At 39.9% G+C, this 24,005-nt stretch overlaps 1 protein-coding gene across 1 annotated transcript in view; it reads right to left on the minus strand.

Moving 5' to 3' along the window:
* LOC128398410 (macrophage mannose receptor 1-like) overlaps nucleotides 1-24,005 on the minus strand; it is a 54,225-nt gene that overhangs the window by 26,625 nt on the left and 3,595 nt on the right. The window contains exons 2-15 of the mRNA XM_053359443.1: nucleotides 21,709-22,110; nucleotides 19,497-19,670; nucleotides 18,104-18,268; nucleotides 16,610-16,723; nucleotides 15,921-16,067; nucleotides 14,259-14,441; nucleotides 10,361-10,518; nucleotides 10,140-10,253; nucleotides 8,479-8,594; nucleotides 6,679-6,827; nucleotides 5,570-5,769; nucleotides 4,583-4,707; nucleotides 3,681-3,768; nucleotides 1,878-2,022 (exon numbers count right to left, since the gene is read on the minus strand). Of these exons, the coding sequence (XP_053215418.1) occupies nucleotides 1,878-2,022; nucleotides 3,681-3,768; nucleotides 4,583-4,707; nucleotides 5,570-5,769; nucleotides 6,679-6,827; nucleotides 8,479-8,594; nucleotides 10,140-10,253; nucleotides 10,361-10,518; nucleotides 14,259-14,441; nucleotides 15,921-16,067; nucleotides 16,610-16,723; nucleotides 18,104-18,268; nucleotides 19,497-19,670; nucleotides 21,709-22,110 (2,280 nt within the window). The remainder of the gene's footprint in view (nucleotides 1-1,877; nucleotides 2,023-3,680; nucleotides 3,769-4,582; nucleotides 4,708-5,569; nucleotides 5,770-6,678; nucleotides 6,828-8,478; nucleotides 8,595-10,139; nucleotides 10,254-10,360; nucleotides 10,519-14,258; nucleotides 14,442-15,920; nucleotides 16,068-16,609; nucleotides 16,724-18,103; nucleotides 18,269-19,496; nucleotides 19,671-21,708; nucleotides 22,111-24,005) is intronic.

Raw genomic sequence — 24,005 nt, forward strand, 5'->3', positions numbered from 1 at the left:
AGTTTGGTGAAGAGGAAGTTCAACAATATCTTTTTTAAAAAATATATTCTTAGTTTTTAATTTAACTATTTGTACACATATTCCATTTGTTCTTCAAAACATGTTATCTTATTCACAAATGCAAACCAAAATAAATCAGTATTTCTTCACATGTGAGTTCCCTCCACCTCCTTGCGACTCCTTCTTCCTTATCTTTTAACTGTGTTTTTTCCCTTAGTTCACTTCCCTTACATAAAGTATACATTATCTATTATTTACTTTGCAAAATTTAGTCAAAACACATCAAAGATTTTGTTTGAGAACAATGTTTTTCCAAGTACTCTTTGAAGCAGTCCCACTCCTTTTTAAACCTTTGGTTTGGTTGATTCCTGATCACCTCTGTCATTTTTTGCTAATTCCAAATATTCGCACAATTTAATTTGCCCTTCTTCCTTCATTGGTGTCCTATCCCCCTTCCAATTTTTAGCAACCAGCATTCTTGCTGCTGTTGTAGCATATAATAACACCCTCCTCTTATCAATTAAGATATCAATTTTCAGAATGCTCAGAAGAAAGGCTTACGGTTTTTCCACAAATGTTTGTCTGAACATTTTTTTTTAATTCATCATAGACAATACCCCCCCCTTAAAATTTTAACCCAACCCCACCACATATGGTACATTGTTCCTTCCACTTGCTTATACCCCCAGCATACATTTGAATTTGTTTTGTATATTTTGGCCAATTGGGAAGTTCAACAATATCATCCAGCATGTTGAACTGGGGGTTAGGATTGCTCTGCCCAATTCCCACATTATTTCCAAGTGGTATTTTAATATTATTAAGTTGAATTTGGATTTCTGTGTCACTCATATTTCAAAAGGATCTCATTTTGTAACAAAAATAATAATAGAATGACTCTTCACAATAGATTTTGAATTTGACAAATGGTGCCAAAGAAAAAAATGGCATAACTTTTTTGTATAAAAAATTGAAGTTCACAGCGATCCCTGTGAAGGTGGCTACATAATATGTTCAGGCAGAGTGGGGAATTTGATAGGTTTGATAGATTGCATACAATAACTGAAAATGTGAAAACTGGTGATCATATTCTAAGGTAGTGGTCCAACTATTGGGTTTTATTCTTTTGCAACTTTTTTTAGCACATCCGCTTACACTTAATTCCTCCCTAATGTATTCACCTTCCTCTAGTTTGGAACAGTGGTCTAAGGATGCTTCAAGGTTGTCTGTTTATTGAGATTTGTTTGAAAGGTAGGTTGGATGGCATTTGCTATTTCATGAGCATTTATTTGTTGGTTACGGTTGCATCAAAGCAACCTTAACCAATGGAAGCAAAAAGCAAGTCATCTTGCTAGAGCTAAAATGGAAGTCTGCGAAAGTTGATAGAATTTCAATCAAAATTTTGAATTTAGAGTTTGGCTTCTAACTCCGAAATTCAAGAGGATTCCAACAAAAGGGGAGCAGGATTACCACCAGATATGCAACATGACCAATACCCTTTTTTTAAAAAAAGGATTTCAGTACAATTAGGGCATTCCTTGGAGAAAAATTATCCAAAGGTTATTCACTAGCAATGTAACCAATATTTCTTTTGTCTCTGATCAATCAAGACTCAGGGCTGATTCCACTCCCTTTGCTGCTGACTGTATTTCAACTCTGCTGACGCCTGGTATGAAGTATTTATGGCAGCTTTCACACCATAAACAGCCACAGATTTATTATTGTCCACATCTAGATATGTGCGTGTGTGTGTGTTGAATTAATCAGAATGCTGATTTGTTTTAAAAACATTTTTAGTATTTATTTATTTTTAAATACCGTATTATCACAAGCAATCTTCTGGTGACGTTACAGCTTAATAAGGCAAGAAATCTTACCTTTTTTAATCTGACAAATCCAGTTGTACAAGTCCTCACAGTGTATATCATTCCAGCGCATCCGATAATTTGCATTCAACTCTCCACAGTGCTCAATTTCATTGTAGTTATTGGGCTCTCCATACTCCCAGTTTGTATATCCAAGCTGAGGAGAAATAAGTTCGTTACATTGCTTGTCTGTAAATAAGGTGGTTTCATTTTAATGAAGGGTGCCTTCACACAGCAGGTTATTGCATACTCAGCACTGATAAGGCATGCAAATTCTTTCGCAGTGTCCACACTGCATTGTCCTCATCAAAATGCCATCTACAGCCTAGGACTCTCGTACCTATGGGACCGCCTCTCCTGGTATGCCCCACAGAGGACCTTACAGTCTGCAAATAATAACATCTTGGAGGTCCCGGGCCTCAAGGAGATTAGACTGGCCTCGACCAGGGCCAAGGACTTTTCAGCCGTGGCCCCAGCCTGGTGGAACACTCTGTCACAAGAGACCAGGGCCCTGCGGGATCTGACATCTTTCTGCAGGGCCTTTGGTCAGGGTTCAGTTTGACTCCCCTTTCCCCCATAAGAACTTGCATGAAAGTGGCCTCCCAACTTTTCGCACAAGTTCATATAAGTTCAACACAAACAGCAGGGCCTGGTGAGCATTGAAAGTCTAGGATGATTCTAGGATGTATTTTAATTGATTGCTTGATTTTATCTTGATGTGTTACATAATTGATGTTAGCTGCTCTGAGCCTGGTTTTGGCTGGGGAGGGTGGGGTATAAATTAATTAATTAATTAATTAATTAATTGTTGTTGTTATTATTGTTGTTGTTGTTGTTGTTGTTATTATTATTATTATTATTATTATTATTATTATTATTATTATTATCTCCCCCCATTTTAATATGTATTTACAGTGCAGGGGGTTACACAACAGATGGAAATGTTAAATCCAGATGAAGTAGGAAATTAATATGGGATGGCATTTTGTACAGATGATGCAATGTAAACGCTGTGCAGAACCTGCACAACATAAGCAGCACTAAGTCTGCAATAAAGTGCCATGTAAAAATGCCCATTATTATTATTATTATTATTATTATTATTATTATTATTACCCCACCCATCTGGCTGAGTTGCCCCAGCTCTCTGGGCATCTTCCAACACATAAAAACACAATAAAACATCAAACAATAAAAACTTTCCGATAAAGGGCTGCCTTCAGATGTCTTCTAAAAGTTGTATAGTTGTTTAACTCCTTGGCTGGATTTATACTCACTCTTTAAGCATTCTAGAATGATGTTTTTGATATCATTCTAAAACATAAATACATCCTACTCTTCCTTTTCTACAAGGTCTACCCACTTATTTCACACGGGGAGAACTCTCAGTGTACTCTGGTGTATCAACTTAATAATGCATTGTTGATGTCTTAAAATAACATCGTATGGCTATATGATTATCATAATTATCCTTAAAAACCACAAGTATACACGAGTCCCTTGACATCTAATGGCAGGGCGTTCTACAGGGCGGGTGCCACTACCAATAAGGCCCTCTGCCTAGTTCCCTGTAACTCCTTGCAAACTTCTCCTAATGGAACTGCCAAAAGGCCCTTGGAGCTGTATCTCAGTGTCCGCGCTTGTGGGGGATGGAGACACTCCTTTGGGCATTTAGCATTTTGCAGTATTTGGTTTCAAAACTTTATTTTTAGCATAATTTTCAGGCTCTGTATGTTCATTTGCTTCTCTTGGTTTTTGGCACGTAAGTAGTAAAATTGGAACCACAATATTTTAAAAACAGTGCAAGTCACTCACTGGAGAGCCATCGCTCCACGAAAATCCTTCAGTTGGACTTTGTAAATTTAAGCCTAGCCAGAAATGTGAAGAGCTGAATCCTTGGTCCCTAAGATATCACACAAACATAAGGAGACTTGGGTAAATAGACATGTTGCTTTATGAAATCACTTTTAAACTAACCCAACTATGTTAGCTTGTAATTGTAATGCTTAGTTTCCAACTAAGCTTCTTGGCTTGTCTTTGAAATAAGATTCACTTTATGCAGCTCAGTATTCCGCCTCAAAGACGATCTGCTTATTACGACATATGTTATTTGTCACAGAGTGTGTTGTTTGCTATTTTTCCAATAGTCAAGTCGTCTACTGGTCTTATTTCTGTCAGATCAATACATTTCCCATCTGAGGCAGAACCACAAATATTTCCCCTTGCCTGCTCTCTGCCCAAATCAAGGTGCATAATGCCCAAGATGAGTCACGTTGTTTAGACACCTTGATGCAGAAAATCCCACAAACACAAATCTCCCCTCCTTGACTAAAATCTACAGTTATAGTTACATTGAATAACTAACAATTCACCCAATGGCACCCAAAATCAGCTGATTGAAAGGACTTCCCTCATTTGTGGATTCACACAAAACGGTACTGCACAAGGGACTAAATGGCCGTTTCCATCTTCTTATATGTAACATCCACACCATGGATGCACTCTTCTGACTCTTTAATAGTCATGGCTTCACCGCAAAGAATCCTGGGAACAGTAGTTTACTCCCCACAGGACTACAACCATCAGCATCCTTAGCAAACTGCATTTCCCAGGATTCTTGGGGGGGGGGGGAAGCCACGACTGTTAAAGTGGTACAAGAGTGCTTTAAATGTGGGTGTGAAATAGCTATGATAACATGGATAAATCAATTTACTCACGACAAATAGTGCTGCAGTGAACGTTCCTCTTGTGAGCTACTAATGGAGGCCAGCTCACCTCCCATGGCTCTACAAAAACTCTGAGAATCCGCCCACGATTTTTTATCATCACTCCTCATGAAAGCCTAATGATGATATATTATTTTACAGTTAGGCACAAAAAGATCTGCACATGACAAAAGTAAGAAACATTGCTTCATAATAAGGGAAATTATAAATTATGTTCATTATAACAAAATAAATGTAATATAATTTAGATATTTTCAGTTCAGCTCAGCCAGTGCCTTTCTTCTAGAAAAAAACTGTGTACCCTTGAGTACCCTCAGAAAAAGAACCACTGAGTTCAGCTAACGTATTGTTATCATCATCTCTCTTAAACCAAGTCAGATGATTGGTTCACCTAGCCTATTATTATCTATTGCAGCTGGCTGCTGCTTTTCAAGACCTCAGACAAGTCTCTTTCCCTCTAACCCTTTTTCAACAGAGAGGCTGGGGATGGAAGCTAGAACCTTGTGCATGCAGAACAGATGCTCTATCATCAAGTTATCTATGGTACTTCAGCTATATCTGGAGTGAGAAAGGAGGACCACCTGTGTTACTGAGCTAGTCCAAACTTCACTTGCAATTTCTCAGGTATTTCCCCTCCAAATTGTATCCAAGCTTTTGCTCTATACGTTCTTTAATAGCCCCATGGCAAAGTTGCCAGGCACAACCTTTCGTTAGGGAAACTACAGGTGCTGTGTATATCCGTAAATGAACACAATTGTTACAAAATGGCAATAAGCCTTCAGTGACCTCTTTCCTAAGTGCTGTATCTCTGGACTCTCCCACTGCTTGGAAAAGTGGGAAGAACATAAGGATGAGGGAACACAACATGTTTTTAACAAACGTTTCCTGTGCTAACTACAAAGACAAATAGATGTAAACAAACGGCAGTACATATTTGGTAAGATTCATTAAAAAAAAACTTGCAATTGAATGTCATACTTTGAAGCACAAGTTCCTACTGTCACTTGGACTCCAGCCGTCAGCGCATCTGGGAGCAGCAGTTGTCGTTGGTATCGGCGGAGGAGTCACTCCATCAGCAAAGCGCTTGCAGAGGAATTTTGCCTTTGTCTCACATTTCAGAAGATCCCATAAGCCACCTGCGATTCCAGTCCTCATGGCAACACAGCCTGCTTTTCTCCCTTCGTGGGACATGAAGAGAGACACACAGGGCCATGTAATTGACACAAAAAAGGAAAGGGAAAAACACATCCACTGCCAATTAGCAACTTAACCCCTAGATTTGTTTTAGCATAAAATCTCAAGGGTTGAAAACAACAACAAAAAATTGTACAATCAACACAGCTTTTTTCTTGAGATCTGTGCTGGAGGGGTTGCTCAGAGGTGCCCAGCTGTGGGCATCCTGGTTTGGTGGCTGCAGTTGTGGGACCCTGCATTTTAAGAGATTTGGCAGGCCTCATTCCTTGCAATCTTTGAGAAGTGGTTGATGTATATTGAGGGTCTTGCATGAGCCTCTTGGATTTCAATTTTAATGTGGTTTCATTGTTTTATTTCGACAGATTAAATATAGAATTATTATTATTACAATTGCTGTTATTCATTATTACTAGTATCATTAGCCACAATTCATGAGCCGATCCCAGGGTAGGCTACAACTATTTAAAATTCAGAATTTGTAATGCTGTAATTTTAAATATAGTTGTAAGCTACTTCGTAGAGAAAAAAAATCTCAAAGAACAGGGAATAAATTTATGAAAAAAATAAATTCCTTTTTTTCTATACTGCAACAAAGCTGAGGTTTAAGCAAGGGGGTTTCAAAAGTAATACATTTTCAGATCTAACCAGGTCTGCAAAAACTTAACAAAGCAACTTACTTATACCTTGAGCAAGCAGAAGGAAAGTTTAAATGGGGCAAGGTAAGTGCCAAAGAAGAAATATTTCATCATATATTTATTTGTTCTTATGTCTATGAGCAGTTCTGTCTACAAAACAGACAGAACATTCTGTGTAATAAGGAGAGTAGTCAGAATTTTGCCTTTCTGCGGAAAATCCAGGATTTCACAGTATCCCTATAGAATTGGTCTACATACCAGGCATTTCAACATTCCAGTGGGTATATTCAACAGTTTCCCCACTGGTCCACATGAATGTTCCTCTTTCTTGTATGTCAGAAAGACCAATCCAGAAATATTGTTCTGGCCTGAGCCCAATCAGACTAGTAAAATACGCTTGTTCGTATCTGCAGAAAAGGAATAAAAGGCAAAAGTAGCATTTCATTTCTATGAAATGTTTTGTGACGAAACCCCTGCAAATGTAGCCATGAAGTAGCATGGGCTTGTATATCCATCTACTGTACAAATAAAAGTGTTGGCTCCACTGAGATGGCACATTCATCCCTATGGGAATAAAATAATGTCTTTTTCAGGAAGGAAATATTACAGCACCCAAGAAGGTTCAAGGGACCAGAGGAGGACATGTTCAGACATTGCAGAATTAATGTTCAGAAATAAGTCTGGATCCTGGGGGCATGCCCTGCCTTAAGCCTCCATATGCTAACCATCTAAGCCTACAGGGCTTAGATCCTAAATTTCCATTTGTGAATTGAAGATTTCAGATTTATGGATTGGCCTTTCCCACATATCCTTTCCCTTTGAAGCCCCCCACCCCATACCCCTTAAAAATATTCTCCTGGGGGTTAGGGAACAGAACTGAATGTGTTGTGGGGGCAGGGGTCCTATGGAAGAGGGAACATCTGGCTGGGTTTCCCCAATCCAAGGTATGGATTCTCTAAGTTTGAAATCAAATGTGCAAGTTGTATGTCATCAACTTCCTAAGTAAAACAACATAACAATATCACTTTGAGTGGATGCAGTTAAACACTCCTAAATTCCATGTTCCCACCTTCCTAACCCTTCCCTGGCATGTTCCCACCTATCCTTCTCTTCCTGGCCTTAACAATAGCCAAGGTTTATGCTGCTACTGCTCTAAACTGTGGTTAATAGACACCACAACTACCATTTTTTATCTGTGATATAGCAGGGTGAGCAACCTCTGGCATGTGGGCTAGATACAGCTCTCTGGACCCCATCCTGCCCATACAGCCCTCCTGGTCCCCTCCCATCCACCAGTTTTTCAGAGGAGAGTAGCTGAGAGGGAAAAGAGCTGTGGTGTTGTGCAAAGGGTACAATTGCAGCTCCTTCCTCTGCAAGAAGGTCTTGCTTCAAGAAGAGCAGAGCATGGAGAAAATATTTCAGCAGAGACGGGTGTTCCCTGCAAATACGCCAAAAAGTCATCCATGAATTTTGCAGTTGCGTGCATGCATACGATTTTTACAATGCAATTGTGTTTTGAAGTTTTCTTTTTTCTTTTCAAAAGCCCTAAGACTTGCAGTTGATCTTGCATTTATGCTATGTACATATTTTTGCTGGGATTACTGAATTATTTTTGACTTTTGCATATTCAGGACAGAAAAGGGGTGATGCAGTGCTTTTGCATTTTATAACCTATAAAAAAAAATGATGTAAAAGACGGAATGTGGAACTTGAGTGAAATTACTAATAAATCAATGCCTCTGTTTCCATGAGAAATAGCTTTGTTGCATAATATTGAGGTATGGTGTATGAATCTGGCTCCTCCCATTTTTATGTCTAGTCCCACCCACTATTGGCATGTAGCCACTGGCAGCTTTCCAACAGAATTATGTGGTCGTCCAGCTGAAAGAGGTTTTTCATCCTGCCTTAAATAGAAGACGTTTTAGGGAAGAAAGAATCCTGAGATTTCTGCATGATGGCACCAGGCCTTAGCTTAACAAAAATGTCATATTTTCACTTCAGACAATTATTTTTATAAATAATAATAATAATAATAATAATAATAATAATAATAATAACCTGTCTGCAACAGAAGCTAAATGAGCATTGTCCTTTATACATGTTTGATTTGCTTCTGCGAATGTTGAATATACATTTCCAATCATGTAGCAGTATAAACCGTGTCTTTTCCAGCCCTGTTTGGAAGGAAGAATAATGTACTTTACAGACAGCCTGTGAGGTCAAGTGTGCATATTATAACCTTTTAAAAACTCTGTTGAAGACTGATGAAGGTTGAGCAAGAGACAAAAACAGAATGAAAGGAACAAAAACTGGGTGAGTGCAGAAAGTAATACAGCTAAAATACTTCCTTACATGAAATAGGATATTAGGAATGTTTAATCAGTAAAAAGGCCCTTTCCTGTAGGGATATCCGTTTCATTAAGAGTCTATTGTTTTTATAGGGATATTAAACCAATTTAACTTATTATTGTATTTGCTCTGCTCCCTTGTGCAATTATGTTTGGTTTTTTTTTTTTTCACTTTCTAAGCATGAATTCTGTTGAAATGATTTTTTGGTGGATCTGACAATTGTCTACTGTTGATGTTGGAAGATGGTCAGTTCCAGCTAATCAAGACTTTATTTTCCCAGATTAAGGGTTCATCCAGACTGCCTTCTGTGCAGCATTTCTAGGCACACATCTGGGATTTCCTGGTCTGTGCCTGAGAGGGTTTTGGTTTTTTGCCCCACCACTTTCCCCGGGAAAGCCCATGTTCTACCCCTGAATCAGAGCAAATAGCAACCGGGTTAAGAACTTGATTTTATTTAATTATGCCAAGCGAATAACAACTGTTTATTCCTGTGTTTTACTATTTCCCTTCCAATAAAATAGCTGAGAGAAAAAACTCTGTACAAGAGTGAAAAAGACCAAAAAAGGAGGGGGGAAGGTTAGGATCCTGACAAATGCCTGGCGCATAAAACAAGTTTACAAAATACCACTAATTCAATCTGCATTTTCCTAAATTAATGCTTCCATGGCCAAAATACAAAACTTACAGTGAGATGATTGGTTTAATTCCACCACATCGATAGATATGGTTTTGGGTGGTTTTTTTAAAAAAAAGAAGGCTTACAGTTACAAAGCAAGTAAGATAAAATGGCACATAAAGACACATAACTAAAAAAGGGGGGGTAGCAGGCAGATAACATCAAGACAGTTAAAGGTCTCAGATTCCAAAAACTTCAGCCAAACAACCACCACCGTAGACCAAACATTAAAAGCCTGGATGAATAAAACCATTTTTACCCTTGACAAATATCCATAAGGCTAGAGGTCAGGAATATGGACCTGAGCAAGCCTCAGACAGGAGGATGTTGTGCATGTTTGTTGTGATATGCTTTTTTAAAGATAGGCTGTTCACTTGCTATGGTTCTGCAGAGCATTTTGGAGGTGGTTGGAAGAGAACCTGAAGAGAAGGGGGAGCCTAGGGGATTTTTTTCAAATGAAAAACCACAATATACAGTAGCTACAAGGTTTCCAGAATAACTAGTTATTATGAGCACTGACTGCTGGCAACAGCAGATGACCACCCAAGTGTTAGGTAAGCAACCTGCAGAGGACACAGGAACAAGGTTTTATCCCTTGTTGCATTGTAGGTGCTGCTCATTGAATGTGAGCACAACAACCACTTGGGGGAAGTGGGCCAAAGAGCCACTGGGAATTCTGTATTGATCTACTTACTTTCTGGCAGCCTTCTTCGACTACATCTGCATCTCCCGGAGTTTCTTTTAGTGGTTTGCTTTTGCAAATGTATCCATGTTTCACATCGCAAGGTTGATCTGCCCAGAACCCTTGCTGCATTGGACAAAAGGAGTTGCTTGGATAAGATTTGTGACATATTTAGACAGGAATATACTTGGTATAGTAGAAGCACATTGAATGAGCCATCTGCTTTACTTTACCTTTCCTTTCATAACCACACAGTCTTCTTGTCTGTTGTTAGCATGTGTTGGCTCTCCACGCAGCCAGTTCGTGTATGTTACAGGAGTCCCATCCGTCCATTCAAAGTACATTTGAACCTTGCGGTCATTCAGCCCAATCCACAATTCATCAGATGAGCCTAACAGGATGAGCATAGGCAAAAATGACACTCCGTTGGATGCAGATGAGCAAGGGGAAATGTAATTTCTGTACAGAATGTCTAAGGTCCAGGCATTTTGCTATTGAAGCAGCACCATGTCAGCCATTGCATGCCTAAGAACTATTTTCTCCAAGGTCAACCTGTTGGCAATAAATGTTACTCTGGAATTCAATAATGGGATCTCAGTTTCCTCTACCCACACATGAATTAAAATCTGCCCATTATTTTTAGCTTGCTGTTCTGAACTATTTCCTGCAAACTACTCCAGCTCTCCCCAAAAAGGAAAAGGTTTCTTTAATAGTGAAAAGGGACATTAAGCCTCTTCTTTAATTAACCAAAGTGGGGGGATGAAAAAATGAAATGTCCTTTATGCCAGCTTTCACTAACTTGATGTGCTGGCTGGGGCTGATGGGCATTGGGAAAGCAAGCAGACTGAGAAGAAATGCAATTTGGATTTGGTAATTACCTTATTACTGTTCTTATCCTTTGAATTATTTTTTCTCTTTGGACCAAGCTTCCTATGAACATCCCATGGGATGTGAAACAGAGCCTCTCTTACAGACTTTAACATCTGGGCATGTTAAGTATATAAGCATGCAAAAGCAGATCAGTTCAGTTCAGTATCCTGTTCCCCACAGTGGTCAAATCAGATACCTCTGGGAAGCCCACAAACAGGGCATGTAAGCAATACATCCCATTTGCCACAATGGTCCTGTAGTAGCTCAACTATCCAATGTCATTTCCAGCACTTGGTACTAAGTAGCGCACTACTTCTTGTACTCAGAGACATATGCCTGACCTCATTTAGATCTTCAAGGATTTGTGCTTGGATGGGAATCCAATGGAAGTGGGCAAGAATTGCTTTGTACGGCCAGAAGTGCCAGCAACGAAAGCAGAACCCGCCTTCTGAGCCAGTGCAGCTCTCAAATAAATTTTGAAGAACAGCTGCACATAAAATTGTAGAGTTGAAAGGGACCTAAGGGTTACATGCAGGTGACCCATATGGGGAATCGAACCCACAACCTTGGCCTTATCAGCACCACACTGTAACCAACTGAGCTAACTTTGGGGACACTAGACAAAGTGTCTGCTGTATCTCAAACCTATTACTGATAGTACTTTAGTGTGGTGGCATCGTTCTTTAACTCTGAAATCTGCCTTGGGTTAATGAATAAATCAGAATATAGATTTCAAAAGCAGTAGCAGTGGCGTGCAGGCATTGGACTAGGGGGACTAGGCTAGTCCCCTAAATGTTCCCCTGGCACTTCCCTCCCAAAGCCCAGCTTAGGTAGAGAGGTGTGATGCTCCAATGGGCCCAAGAGCCCTCCCACCACCTTCCCAAAGCCTGCCTAGCTTTAAGAAGAAGGCAGCAGGGCTCCAGCATACTGCCAGAGCCCAGGAAGCTTCTGCCCAACTTAAGGAAGGGGGCACAATTCTCACGGGCATGACATCAGCACACACACCCCAATCACCCTTGCAAGCTGGTGTCTCTGGCCCTAACTGTTCCCCTATGAAAAATTTCAGCGCAAGCCACTGAGCAGTAGCAACAAGGAAAGGGAAATTATAAGGAAGGGGAGACAATGCTCTGGGACATGAGAATATGCACAGAGGGATGAAGGGACACTGAATGGGCTGGATGAGAGACATGCAGAGACCGCTGATTTCCTGCAATGATCTCTCACCTTCTCTGTGCATATATCCATGCATACCCATAGATAGAGGAGCAGAGATGAAGCGGGAAACGATGGAACTGGTAGGAACCCTCCACTCATGGGCACTAGCACATCAGTCGTAGGCTGGATGGATTGCTCTTCAATGATACTTTCCCAATATTTTTTTTAAAAAGGCTACATCCAGCAATATTCAATTGTCACCATATTTTTTTTTTAAGAACCAGCGGCAAGTTAATAGCTAAAAGTGTGTTCATGGAGTTTCTTGCCCTTAACTGTAAGAGATGTCACCACTGAGGCTGAATCCTGAACCCGAGCCCAAATATAACAGGTGTTTCCTTTCCACTGACCTGAATCACTAAGAACAAGATGGTGCTGCCAAGATGTGTACACAGGACTTCCTCTGACTAATTCAACATTCAAGCAGAATGTAGTACACTGTTTGGTTTTTCTGGCACCTACTGTCATTATAACCTCTGCTTCATGACAGAGATATTGCTTTTAAATGAGATTTTCCATTGCTCCTGGTCCTGCATTCCTGACACTTACATAATGTTTTTTCCCCCTGTTTGTTCCCGCAACAAGGTCTTCTCCCTCATTTTTCCACTACAGCACATCTGCATTATGCTGCAAGACACAGGATCCAGCCAGCTAGCACAGAAAGTTATGGCAGAATCCTCAAAACATCACCTCTCACTGAAACAACTTTCTAGACTGGTTCTCAAACAGCTTAGTTGCCGAACAAATCAGCTCCTGAACGCCACAAACCCAGAAGTAAGTGTTCCGGTTTGCTAATGTTTTTTTGAAGCCGAAAGTCTGACGTGGCTTCCGCTTGAGTGCGTCTTGGTTTCTGAATGGTTTCAGAAGTCGAACGGACTCCTGGAATGGATTAAGTTCGAGAACCAAGGTACCACTGTACATACAGTATTGACTAGTATCTACATACTTTTTAAAAATCCCAAAGGTCTGTATTGAAATAATCCCAGTTCTGCAGCAAGTAAAGATGTATTTTGTGATCTGTGCAAACTACACAAATTTTAAATTTTGTTTTGTTCTACAGTGGTACCTCTGGTTAAGTACTTAATTCGTTCCGGAGGTCTGTTCTTAACCTGAAACTGTTCTTAACCTGAAGAACCACTTTAGCTAATGGAGCCTCCTGCTGCTGCCACGCCGCCGGAGCACAATTTCTGTTCTCATCCTGAAGCAAAGTTCTTAACCTGAAGCACTATTTCTGGGTTAGCGGAGTTGTAACCTGAAGCGTATGTAACCTGAAGCGCATGTAACCCGAAGTACCACTGTATTATTATACCCACGAAGAATGCTAACAAGTTGTTCAGGGTTTCTGATGTTCCACCATCCACTGAGCATGATATCTTATTCAGCAATCCCTTCCAGCAGGCTATCTTATACCAGGTCAGACTGCTGGCCTATCTAGCCCAGTATTATCCTCACTGACTTGTAGCAGCTCTCCTGGATCAAATGAAGTTGTCTTCCTCAGCACCTGCTACCTTATTTTTGTTGATGACAATACCAAGCTTTGAATCTGGCACCTTTTTCAAGCAAAGTGTTTTCTCTACAGCTGAGCTAGATAGAAAAGCTTCCTCATATTGAGTCACACCACTGGTCTACCTGGCTCTGTATTATCTGCATCAGGGGTGAGGAACCTGTGGTTCTCCAGATGTTGCTAGACTACAACTCCCATCAGTCATGCTGGCTGGGGCTGATGGGAGTTGGAGTCCAACAACATCTGGAGGATTATAGCAGCAAATATAGTACCTCAAACAAAACAACCTCTCCACAGATGCATCTTAATTCCCACAAGCCTGAGAAATTGCTAGGCTGACACATATGAATTCAAAGACAATAGGAGGCACACTAGAGAAGAAAGCTTTACCGAGTTGAAAAATGCTGCGAAATAGCCACTAAAATTCTTGATACCATTGTAATATTTATTAATCCTAGATGGGATGAAAGCAGGTGCCAGTTATGTAAACTACTGTTGCTACACAAAACATGCTAATTGTTAAGATACCATGTACAAATACTCACTGTACCCAAGCTGGGAAATTGTAAAGCTGTACTCTTCAACGTTGTGTATACTCGCCAGATCTCCACCTTCCTTTCTGCATGATGCTAAGGCATCATTCCACAAGGCCGGTGTTCTGTGAATCTTGTAACAGTGGCCTGCATATGATATCCATCCCTCAGGACACTTAATATTCACACTTGTTTCTGGGAAAACAACAGCCACAAACAATGATCAAGTAGGCACCTATGCACGCAATGCTGTATAGATTCCACATAATGTTAGGGGCATGCACATCAGAAGGTCAGCAGTTCGAATCCCCGTGACAGGGTGAGCTCCCATTGCTCTGTCCCAGCTTCTGCCAACCTAGCAGTTTGAAAGCACGCCAGTGCAAGTAGATAAATAGGTACCACTGTGGCGGGAAGACAAATGGCGTCTCTGTGTGTTCCATCACAGTGTTCCGTTGCATAAGAGGTAGTTTAGTCATGCTGGCCATATGACCCGGAAAGCTGTCTGTGGACAAATGCTGTCTTCCTTGGCCTAAAGTGAGATGAGCACTGCACCCCATAGTTGCCTTTGATTGAACTTAACCATCCAGGAGTCATTTACCTTCTTTTACCTTACATACACACACCTTTTCCTCATCACTTAAGCCCCATCTTCCTCCAAAGATTTCCTTTTAGTCCCCAATCCAGCACACACACGATATTGGTGATCTCAGCCTCCTTCACAAGTTTGCAAACCATCGTAAATTAAGTCTGTTTCTCACACTATTGATAAACAGGTGCATCAGCAGGGAAACTCTGCTAAACAAGCTCCCCACTTTAATTAATAAATATAATGATTGTGTCGCTAAAGGAGCGGGGAAATCTTTTAAATAACGTAGAAATGCATTTAGGAAACACCTGGGCATGTTTGGGTAGAATGCTGAAAGGGAATGGAAGGAAACTGTGACAACGCTTTGGCGTAGCACACAGGGATATTTATCAGAATGTGCTTTTAAGAGCAAAGTGGTGTTTTCCTGTCTCTCAGTGTCAGCGTCTCTGTTACAGATAATGGAATTTGCTGCCATAGCTGTCTAGAATCTGGATGCTTCCTTCTCACACTGAAATGTAAATACAATGTTTTAAATTCAAACTTCTGATGCCGAGGACATACACGTTCTTACATTTCAGGTGGGCTCTACCATAAAGGGACCCAGAATTGTCTCGTCAACCGCAGACTCCTTTAAAATAAAATACTTTGCATTCTGTTTCCTCTCATGTTCTCTTTGGATAATACAGCAATAAATAAACCTGAAGCCATGGGCCAGTTTATAAGGAAGACTCTGAGCATGCAGAAGCCCTTGGCTGCCAGCACAGAGAAGGAGGCACTACTGAAGGAAGAGGATGGATTAGCAGCTGCTACTGCTGAAAGGGCAGAAGAAGGTTCTTCAATGGATGACTGCAGGAGCTGTCAAAGCTATAGCTGAGATGCTTGCACATACTAGGGATGCTGACTGTGTAGACGCCTGTGTTACGCAGCCAATAGACCCTTTTGAAACAACAGAAAACAATACTATCCTCTTCAAGAACTGGGTGTTTTGAAGACTCCTCTTCACAGAGCTTTTTGAAAGAGCTCCAAAATACATCTGAAGCTTTCCCTTTTTTCATCAGCCTACTGCCAACTTCTATTCATCAACCTACCTGAAGAAATAGTGATGGAGTTCAGACTGGAATTCTCTTTTTTACAAATGTAACCAAGTTTCTGACTGCATTCTAGAGTTTCCCATTTGCCATTTTTACTGGGATTAAATGTTCCACAGGTTTTTCCAGGCTCTGGAGAAGGACTCCCTTTAAGAAACGGGCACAAATAAGAAGGATATTCACTTTACAGAGTTCAAGGTCTTCGTTACAAAATTCCATTGTAGCCAACGGGCATGTAAGAGGCGTTTACTACACAAAGTCAGCTCAGTAATCAGATCAGCACATTTAATTGATCCAGGCTGCAATTTTGCTCACGGCAAAAGTGCTCGGTTCAGTGTTTCGCCTCAAGATTTCAGGCCTTCAACCTATATTTGTAATGAACATATGAATGATTCCTCACAAGTCATCATGGATGATGGTATGTATAGCTAAATATATCTGGAAGGCCATAGCATATTGGACCCAAGAACACATGTTTTGGATATCTAAACAAAAATTTCAGGATGAGAAGATGAAATGGGGCATCATGAATTGCACTCTTAGTGGGGAAGGGACATTTGAAATTGTGTGTTTTTTTGCTGTTGATGTTGTTCTCTACTGCAAAAAAAGAGGGAAAACTAACAGATATGAGGAAAATTGAAAAGACAAATGCATTTAGAATATATAAACACCCAAACAACAGTGATTACCTGGTGCCCAGTTTAGGTATCTGAAAGGATGGCCACCACTCCATTGCCATCCACGGTTGGAGTCCAAACTGTTAAGACCAAACCAGAGTTCAGTAGTCAAAGTGGAAGTTAACCCTAAATGAGCATGCAAAACACAGCAAGGCATCAGTCTCAGGAATGCGGACTCCACAACAGGCAGTAGTAATTACAGGTACCGGTAAGTGGGTAAGGATGAGCATCAAAGTTGCAGAGCGAAGGAGAATTTCAGCAATCGAAAACTTATTTTACCACTGCAGCATTAAGAATGGAGAAGCACCATCTGCCAAAAGTTCCCTTTGTGGGCACAACAACACCTTACTGAATTTGGTAAGTCTACCTCTAGACCTGCCTTTCATGGTTACGACAAGAAGAACCAGACAAGATGGAGCCAAGTTCTTGCAGAAAATAAGCATTTGCGATCAGTCTCATGCATCCACTCTCCTGGACCGTGGTGATCAAATACATGAAGTAAAATTTAAAATGTGCAAAGTACTTTTGGCTCACCACTAAATCTCCACAACCTGTTCCTACATATCTGGTGTCAGGAAGTGTGACTCCCACAGCAGAGAGTATGAAACATTGGCAGTTTGGACTGGGGCATCTGTTTTCACAGATTAAGCAATAAATCTGATCGTTTCACATTGAAATTGAAAATGTGAAAAGAGGCTTGAGCAAATAGTTCCTTGTGAATGCAAATCGGTTGCTCAGTATGTGCAAGACAGTCAAGCAACAAACAAGCCCACCTAACAAGGCTTAGAAAAAATAAGAATAAGACAAGAATTTGTTTGTATTGTTTGTTTTTCTGTTTGTGTTTATTTGTGTTATAAAATGAATAATTTTTTTGAAAAAAAAAGCAACAAACAAGACTCTATAGTTTGGGTGCATGAGTTTAAATTTCTTCATTGCTGTGATAAGCCAGTGCAAAAGTAGGATTCTTAAGCAGGAGAGCTTGCTTTTGACATTTATGAAGCAAAGCTACAAGATCACTTTTCAAATGTTACCTTGCACACAGGGGAGGCAGAAAACTTAGGAGTGCCATCGCCACTCTCAGCCTTCACACATTCAGCTTATTATGTTCATGTCTAGATATTATATAGAATCATAGAATTGCAGAGTTGGAAGGGGACCCTGAGGATCATCTAGTCCAACCCCCTGCAGTGCAGGAATAGGCAGCTGTCCCATATGGGGATCAAACCTGCAACCTTGGCGTTATCAGCACCACACACTAACCAGCCGAACTATATAGCTACACTTCTTTCTGTGCGATTGGGAATCCTGCTTTTTCAGAGTTCTCAGTCGTAAAGACAAACGGACAGGCATAGTAGAAGCATAAGATCTATGCACCTGTTAATGCAGAGAGATCAGGAATGGGGATAATGCAAGTTCTGTTGTGCAACTTTCAAGTCTTTCACTTTAATTTATTTGGGATATAATATATGACATGCTACAAAATATCCATGCACATGGATAACTTACCTGTTAGGTACATTTGCTCATGTAACTCAGTAATTCCCAACAAACGTGCACCTTGTTGCTGACAACTTTTACTCGCTTGGTACCAAGTTAGAGCAGCGTTTGAGTTTATCTGGTACTGAACATTGGTCAAATGGTCTGCATTCCACAGCTTGTCCATTCCGTCAGCTATAGGGGGAAATAAAGACAGGCTTCCAATGTTCATTACGACAAAATGAAAGAAGCATTATTTACTTATAAAGTCTGAATCCATAGCCCTGAAATTAACATAGACTTATAACTATTTTCAGAACTGAACTAAGGGACTTCAGAAACACCCCATTTGTGGTAGGTGACTTCTGCTTTGTTTTTTCTAAGGTAGCTTGGACATGCCCTCTCAAACAATGGATATCTAAAGTATATAATAATATTTTCCTGTTTCTGTCTGGATGGTTCTGTCAAATCTTCACCTCCTGTGGTCTCTACTGAGCCAGTTAGTTTGTGAATTACTTCTACTCAGTGACACAGACTGCTTTCTGAGCTGGCTGGATCTATAGGTTTGGCCATTCCTGTTAGTTTTAGCTGTTATCTTTCTGCTTTAAACATCAATAAAGATATATATATATATATAGATATATATATATAGATATATATATATATATAGATATATATATATATATATAAATGCAATGACAAGCTACAATGCGACTTCAAGCGGTGGGACTGTAATAATATAGTGCTAAAATTCATAGGAAAATTCCTCCTGAGTTGTTCTAGAGCTCTGTAGAAAAATACAGAGTTTTGACATTGGGACAGTCAGACATGTGATCTTCTTTGATTTTGCCTTTATGTGTTTCTTTTCTTTTTGTTACAGGCATTGACTTTTAACCCTTTGCCCACACCATGGTCCTGATAGAAATTCCACATTCCCCCCACCCTTGCTATCCACAATGGAAGCTTTTCTCCAATTGCAGGTAACAGGCACAAGGACACCCTAGCTCCAGTCAGGACCCCGGCAGGAACAAGCAGTTAATATTTGTTAAATCATATTCATTTGTAAAAAAGGAATATACAATGGGATAGACAGGAAGTCCAAAGTGTTGGCACATATATGATTTTGGAATAGTTTTTTGTCCTTGTTTCTTTTCTTTAGGTATATAAATTTTGTATATAAACTTTGTATACATGCTGAAAATTATAATAAGCCTTGTGATGTAATATGATAATGTTTACCTATGTAACATAAGAACGTTAATAAATAAAACTCAAAAAAAGGTTTGTTAAATCATTACATCCCTGCCCTTTTCAGAAAAGTTGCCTATCTTCACAGTTCAATAATATGCACATTTATGTATGTTTTATTGACTAGATAGTGACATTTCATGATCCAGGCTTAAGAAACAACTACAGAACTTACATTTCAGTGGGCAAAAGCCATATTTCCTGTCTGTATCATAGTTTCTAGTAGTTGAACACCACAGCCAGCCATCGGACCTGCCAGCATTTGTACACTCTGCGTACCAGTTACCATCATACTGGAAAGGGAATACACATGGTGCTCCATTGGCATTGCCGTTCAGAGTGAACATGTCTGGAAAGAAAGAGGAAGAGAAAAGTGTAAAAGCAATAAAAGAACCAGTAATAAAGTAATCAAGTATACCATTACTCTGCTATACTTTAAGACAAAGTGTTAGCCAACTAGCCATGGCTTACAGCAGACACGGAACAATAATTGTGTAATACTTTAGAAGCTAGCAGGTGCATTATTCCATAAGCTTTTGTGGATTATCAAAATGATGCACCTGATGAAGAAGACTTTAATCTAAAAACTCCCACTAATGCCATAATAAATTTGTTCATCTTTAATACCTTACTTAGTCTTTGATACAAGCACTGTTCTCTTTGTTGTTTGGCTCAAATTGTATCGTGGTCTACTTTACAGCATTTTCACAGGGATAAAAAGACTAAAGCACTTTGGCAAATGTAAAAAGCTATTCCACAAAAATGGGATAGTGCCAGAAATGGTCTAGAACAAAGTGTGCAAAGCTCATATGTAGGAAGGCAGTCTACAGATGCCTATGCAACCCAACTAGCAAACAACCTTACTGTTATAGACCTGAATATCCTATCTGTGTTCAATATTCTTATTTCTTTTATTTTTAGAGGTTTTTTATTATTTCAAACATGCCTCCTTGCCCTAGTTCAAAACCAGAGACAGGCAGGCTAGAGGGAGACATTTCATTTCATTTCATTTCATTTCATTTCATTTCATTTCTTTGTTTGTTTGTTTGTTTGCTTGCTTGCTTGATTGCTCGCTCTTTATTTATGCTTATATCCCTTCACTTTATTCCACATTCTGGAAAAAGGTATAGAAGTGAATAATCTGAGAGGGAAATAATCTTCTCCCCTAGGGCTGGACTTTTAGAAGACATCTGAAGGCAGCCCTGTTTAGGGAAGCTTTTAATGTTTGATGGATTACTGTATTTTAATATTTTGTTGGAAGCCACCCAAAGTGGCTGGGGAAGCCCAGCCAGATGGGCGGGGTATAAATAAATTATTATCATTATCATTATCATTATCATTATTGACGGGGATGTGTGGGAGGGAGCTAGGCTACAGTTCATAATCACATGAAGAGGGTGCGGCGAGGCAGGGAAGAGAGGATGACTGAATATGGCTTGGATGCTCTTCCTGTCTCTGTGTTGTCATGGTTACTGGCTGGGATGCCCTGGTTCATAAACCTGAGGTTGACACCGAGATGTCACAAAGTAGAGGAACTGTCTGAGCACTTCCCCTCAATGACACATCCAAGTGCAAACCTGGCATCACTTGCAAATATTAAATTGGGTAGAGGTTTCATAGAATTGTGGAGGGGAAGGGATCCCAAGGGTCATCTAGTCCAAAGCAGGGACCTCAGCTAAAGCATCCATGACAGACAGCTATCCATCTGTGCTTTTCTTTTCTTTTTAAAAAGGGAATTAATAACATTTTGAACATCTCCACAACTGGATATTTGCACGTTGGTTCTGCCTTACCCTAGATGTTATTTATTGTTCATAAATATGAACAATATGACATGGCAATTGAGTCATGCTCTAACTCAGGGGTACCCACACTTCAGGTGTTGCTCGACCCCAACTCTCATCCTAGCTGGCCACTGGCCATCAACCAATTGGGTTGACTGTGGCAGATGGTAGTTGTAGTCTAGCAATACTTGGAGGTCACCATGTTGGCTACCCTTGCTGTGACCATTTGTTGCCTATTCTGACAGAAATGATCTTACAGCTTGGCATTTCATTATACTTAGGCATTCGATGTGTGGCTAAATTCACCTTGCCTATTGGGACAATTCAGATAATTATGCTATCCTAGTTGTTGAGCTTTTTTAAGGAAGCTACTTTTTGATTGACTTGATGTATAGCAGCCCTGTCCTAGGATGACAAACCTCTAAAGGGGCAAGTTACTTTATTTGTATGGGCTCTTAGTTCTGTGCATTATAATAATAATTTATTATTTATACCCCAGCCATCTGGCTGGGTTGTTGGCTTATATAACAACATGACTAAAGATTCAAGTAGCCAAGTATATTAACTCAGAAGGAAAACGAAACAACAACCAGGAAGATTTACCTTCATAGCCCCGGGAGCACAAATCATCTCTGGTTCCATAGACCTTCCACCGACTCCATTCGCCAGATCCCCGGTACAGCATAATTCTTTTTTCATTTCTGTTGCCATAGTTGAAATGCAGATCTGCTCCTTGGATGGCGAAAAGTGTGTCATTTTTGCATTCCCACCGCTGGAGATCGCTTGTTGAGTCACATGGGTACAGAGTAACTGGTGTCCAGTCAACCTTTGAAGATACTCCAAAACATAACTTCAAAGACACGCTCATCAGCTGGTGGCTGGAAATCCATCTAAATTTTTGTTCATCGCTTTCATGGTTGCAAATACTGGTAGTGACATAGCTTGCAGACTGTACATGAACACAAAGTTTGTGGTTTTCATTATATATTAAAAATTTGCTGGTATCTGTAACCAAAAACAAAAAATGTAAGTTCTATGGCAGAGAAGACCAACTAGTCATGTGTATCACAAGCAGAAATCTGGTTCAAGAAGCCCTTGAACCCGATTTGCACATTAGTATGGAGTGAATACAAAACACAGCTATTAGGGCTCGATGTGATCTCTCCAACAGATCTGTTGAAGCTCTATGAAAGTGTTTAAAGGAGAGAGAGAGCATTCTGGGAAATGATATATAATGAACTGGAAAAAAAGTTTAAAATAACTTTTACAAAAAACCCAGAAGCTTTTCTATTAGGAATTCTAGGTGCCAAAATCTTAAGGGAACAGAAGAGATTATTTATGTATGCAACAGCAGCTGTGCAGATGCTGCTAGCCCAGAGGTGGAAAGAAGACATAGTCCCTACCAGAGAAGAATGACAGGTCAAGTTGCTGGACTATGCCAAAATGGCAAAAATGACCGGAGAAATCAGGGAGACCAAAATTTTAATAAGGAATGGGGTAAATTTATAATTTACCTTGGAGACCACTGTAAACAAATAAAATCATTAGCGGGACTGCAATAACACTTGTAATGTAATGAGAACTGTTGATACAATGGAGATATGAAAAGATCTGGATTACTATAAAGATGCAGCAGAAAATGTTTAATAACGGGACCCACAGAGGGGAGGAGGGAAGTCCAGAGATTCATGGGAATCTTGTATTTATGGAAGGTGTTGTGGTATGATTGTAAATTTTAATATATAAAATCAAATAAATAAATTTGTTATACACACACACACATATATATACACATACACACACACACACACGCCAAATAGATGGCTCCACAATTGTTTTAAGATGCAGTGGCTAGCTCTTCTGCAAACTGGAAATGAATGTTTTTTTTGTTTCAGTGAAAAAGCTGACCTACACTTATCTAGAAGCTGGTTTCTTCCTCTTGTCCTCCTTGGCTTCCAACCCATTAGGAAGCAGCATAAAGTTGATGAGTACTGGAGACACAAACCCTTGCAGTTTATCAGTCAGTTTTCCTTACAGACAATAGAAGGAAATGTACAATTATCACCAACGGTGATAAAGTCTTTTACTATATTGTTGTGCTAACAATTGCTCCACGTTTTTGTAAACTAGTATGTGCAATGCTTGCAAATTCTTCCTAAATACTTTTAGGGGAAGTCGAGCACAAAGTGGAAAAAAAGAAAAGGCTACTACTAATTGAAACATTGTCTTTTTTTTAAAAAAAAAAAGGGGTTAAACTTTTCCACAGTTGCTGGAACTAAGACAGAATATTTGAACCACATGCTTAAAAAACATATTTATACATTTGTATCTAGACTGCATACCTGCAGTTGTATTTTTTTTTTATATTGTTGAAACAGATATTAGACGTTTCCTATGGTCACAACACAAATATGTGAAGAAATTTTTAAGCATAAGATTCAAATGTGGTTTTGAGATTTTGGACTTATCATGCATGTGCATAGAAGTATGAATGTAACTAATGCCATTTTTTAATGTGTTTATGTTGTCCATTGTTTATAGCTTCCAAAGAAGGATCATTTGTATTCCTCAACAAAACAAGCTATGTTTAAGATTGTCCCAGTGAGCATAGGCTTCTCTTTTTTTTCCTGATGGGAGCTATAATCCAACAACAGGGGGGCAACAGGTTCCTTTCCCTGCTCTGCCTGCTGCATGCCATATTCCAGGGGTGCTAGGGCCTGTGGCCCTCCTGCTGTTGTTGAATGACAGCTCCCACAATCCCTGTCCATTGGCCATGCTGACTAGGGCTGACGGGAGTTGGAATTCAACACTTTTGGCAGAGTCATAACTTCCCCATCTCTGTTCTGTCCCTTTATTTTGCTTAACTCTGTGCTTCATCTGTTGAAGGAACTGGAACTAGA

The sequence above is a fragment of the Podarcis raffonei genome, chromosome 12 (genome assembly GCF_027172205.1).
Source record: "Podarcis raffonei isolate rPodRaf1 chromosome 12, rPodRaf1.pri, whole genome shotgun sequence".
Taxonomy (NCBI): Eukaryota; Metazoa; Chordata; class Lepidosauria; order Squamata; family Lacertidae; genus Podarcis; species Podarcis raffonei.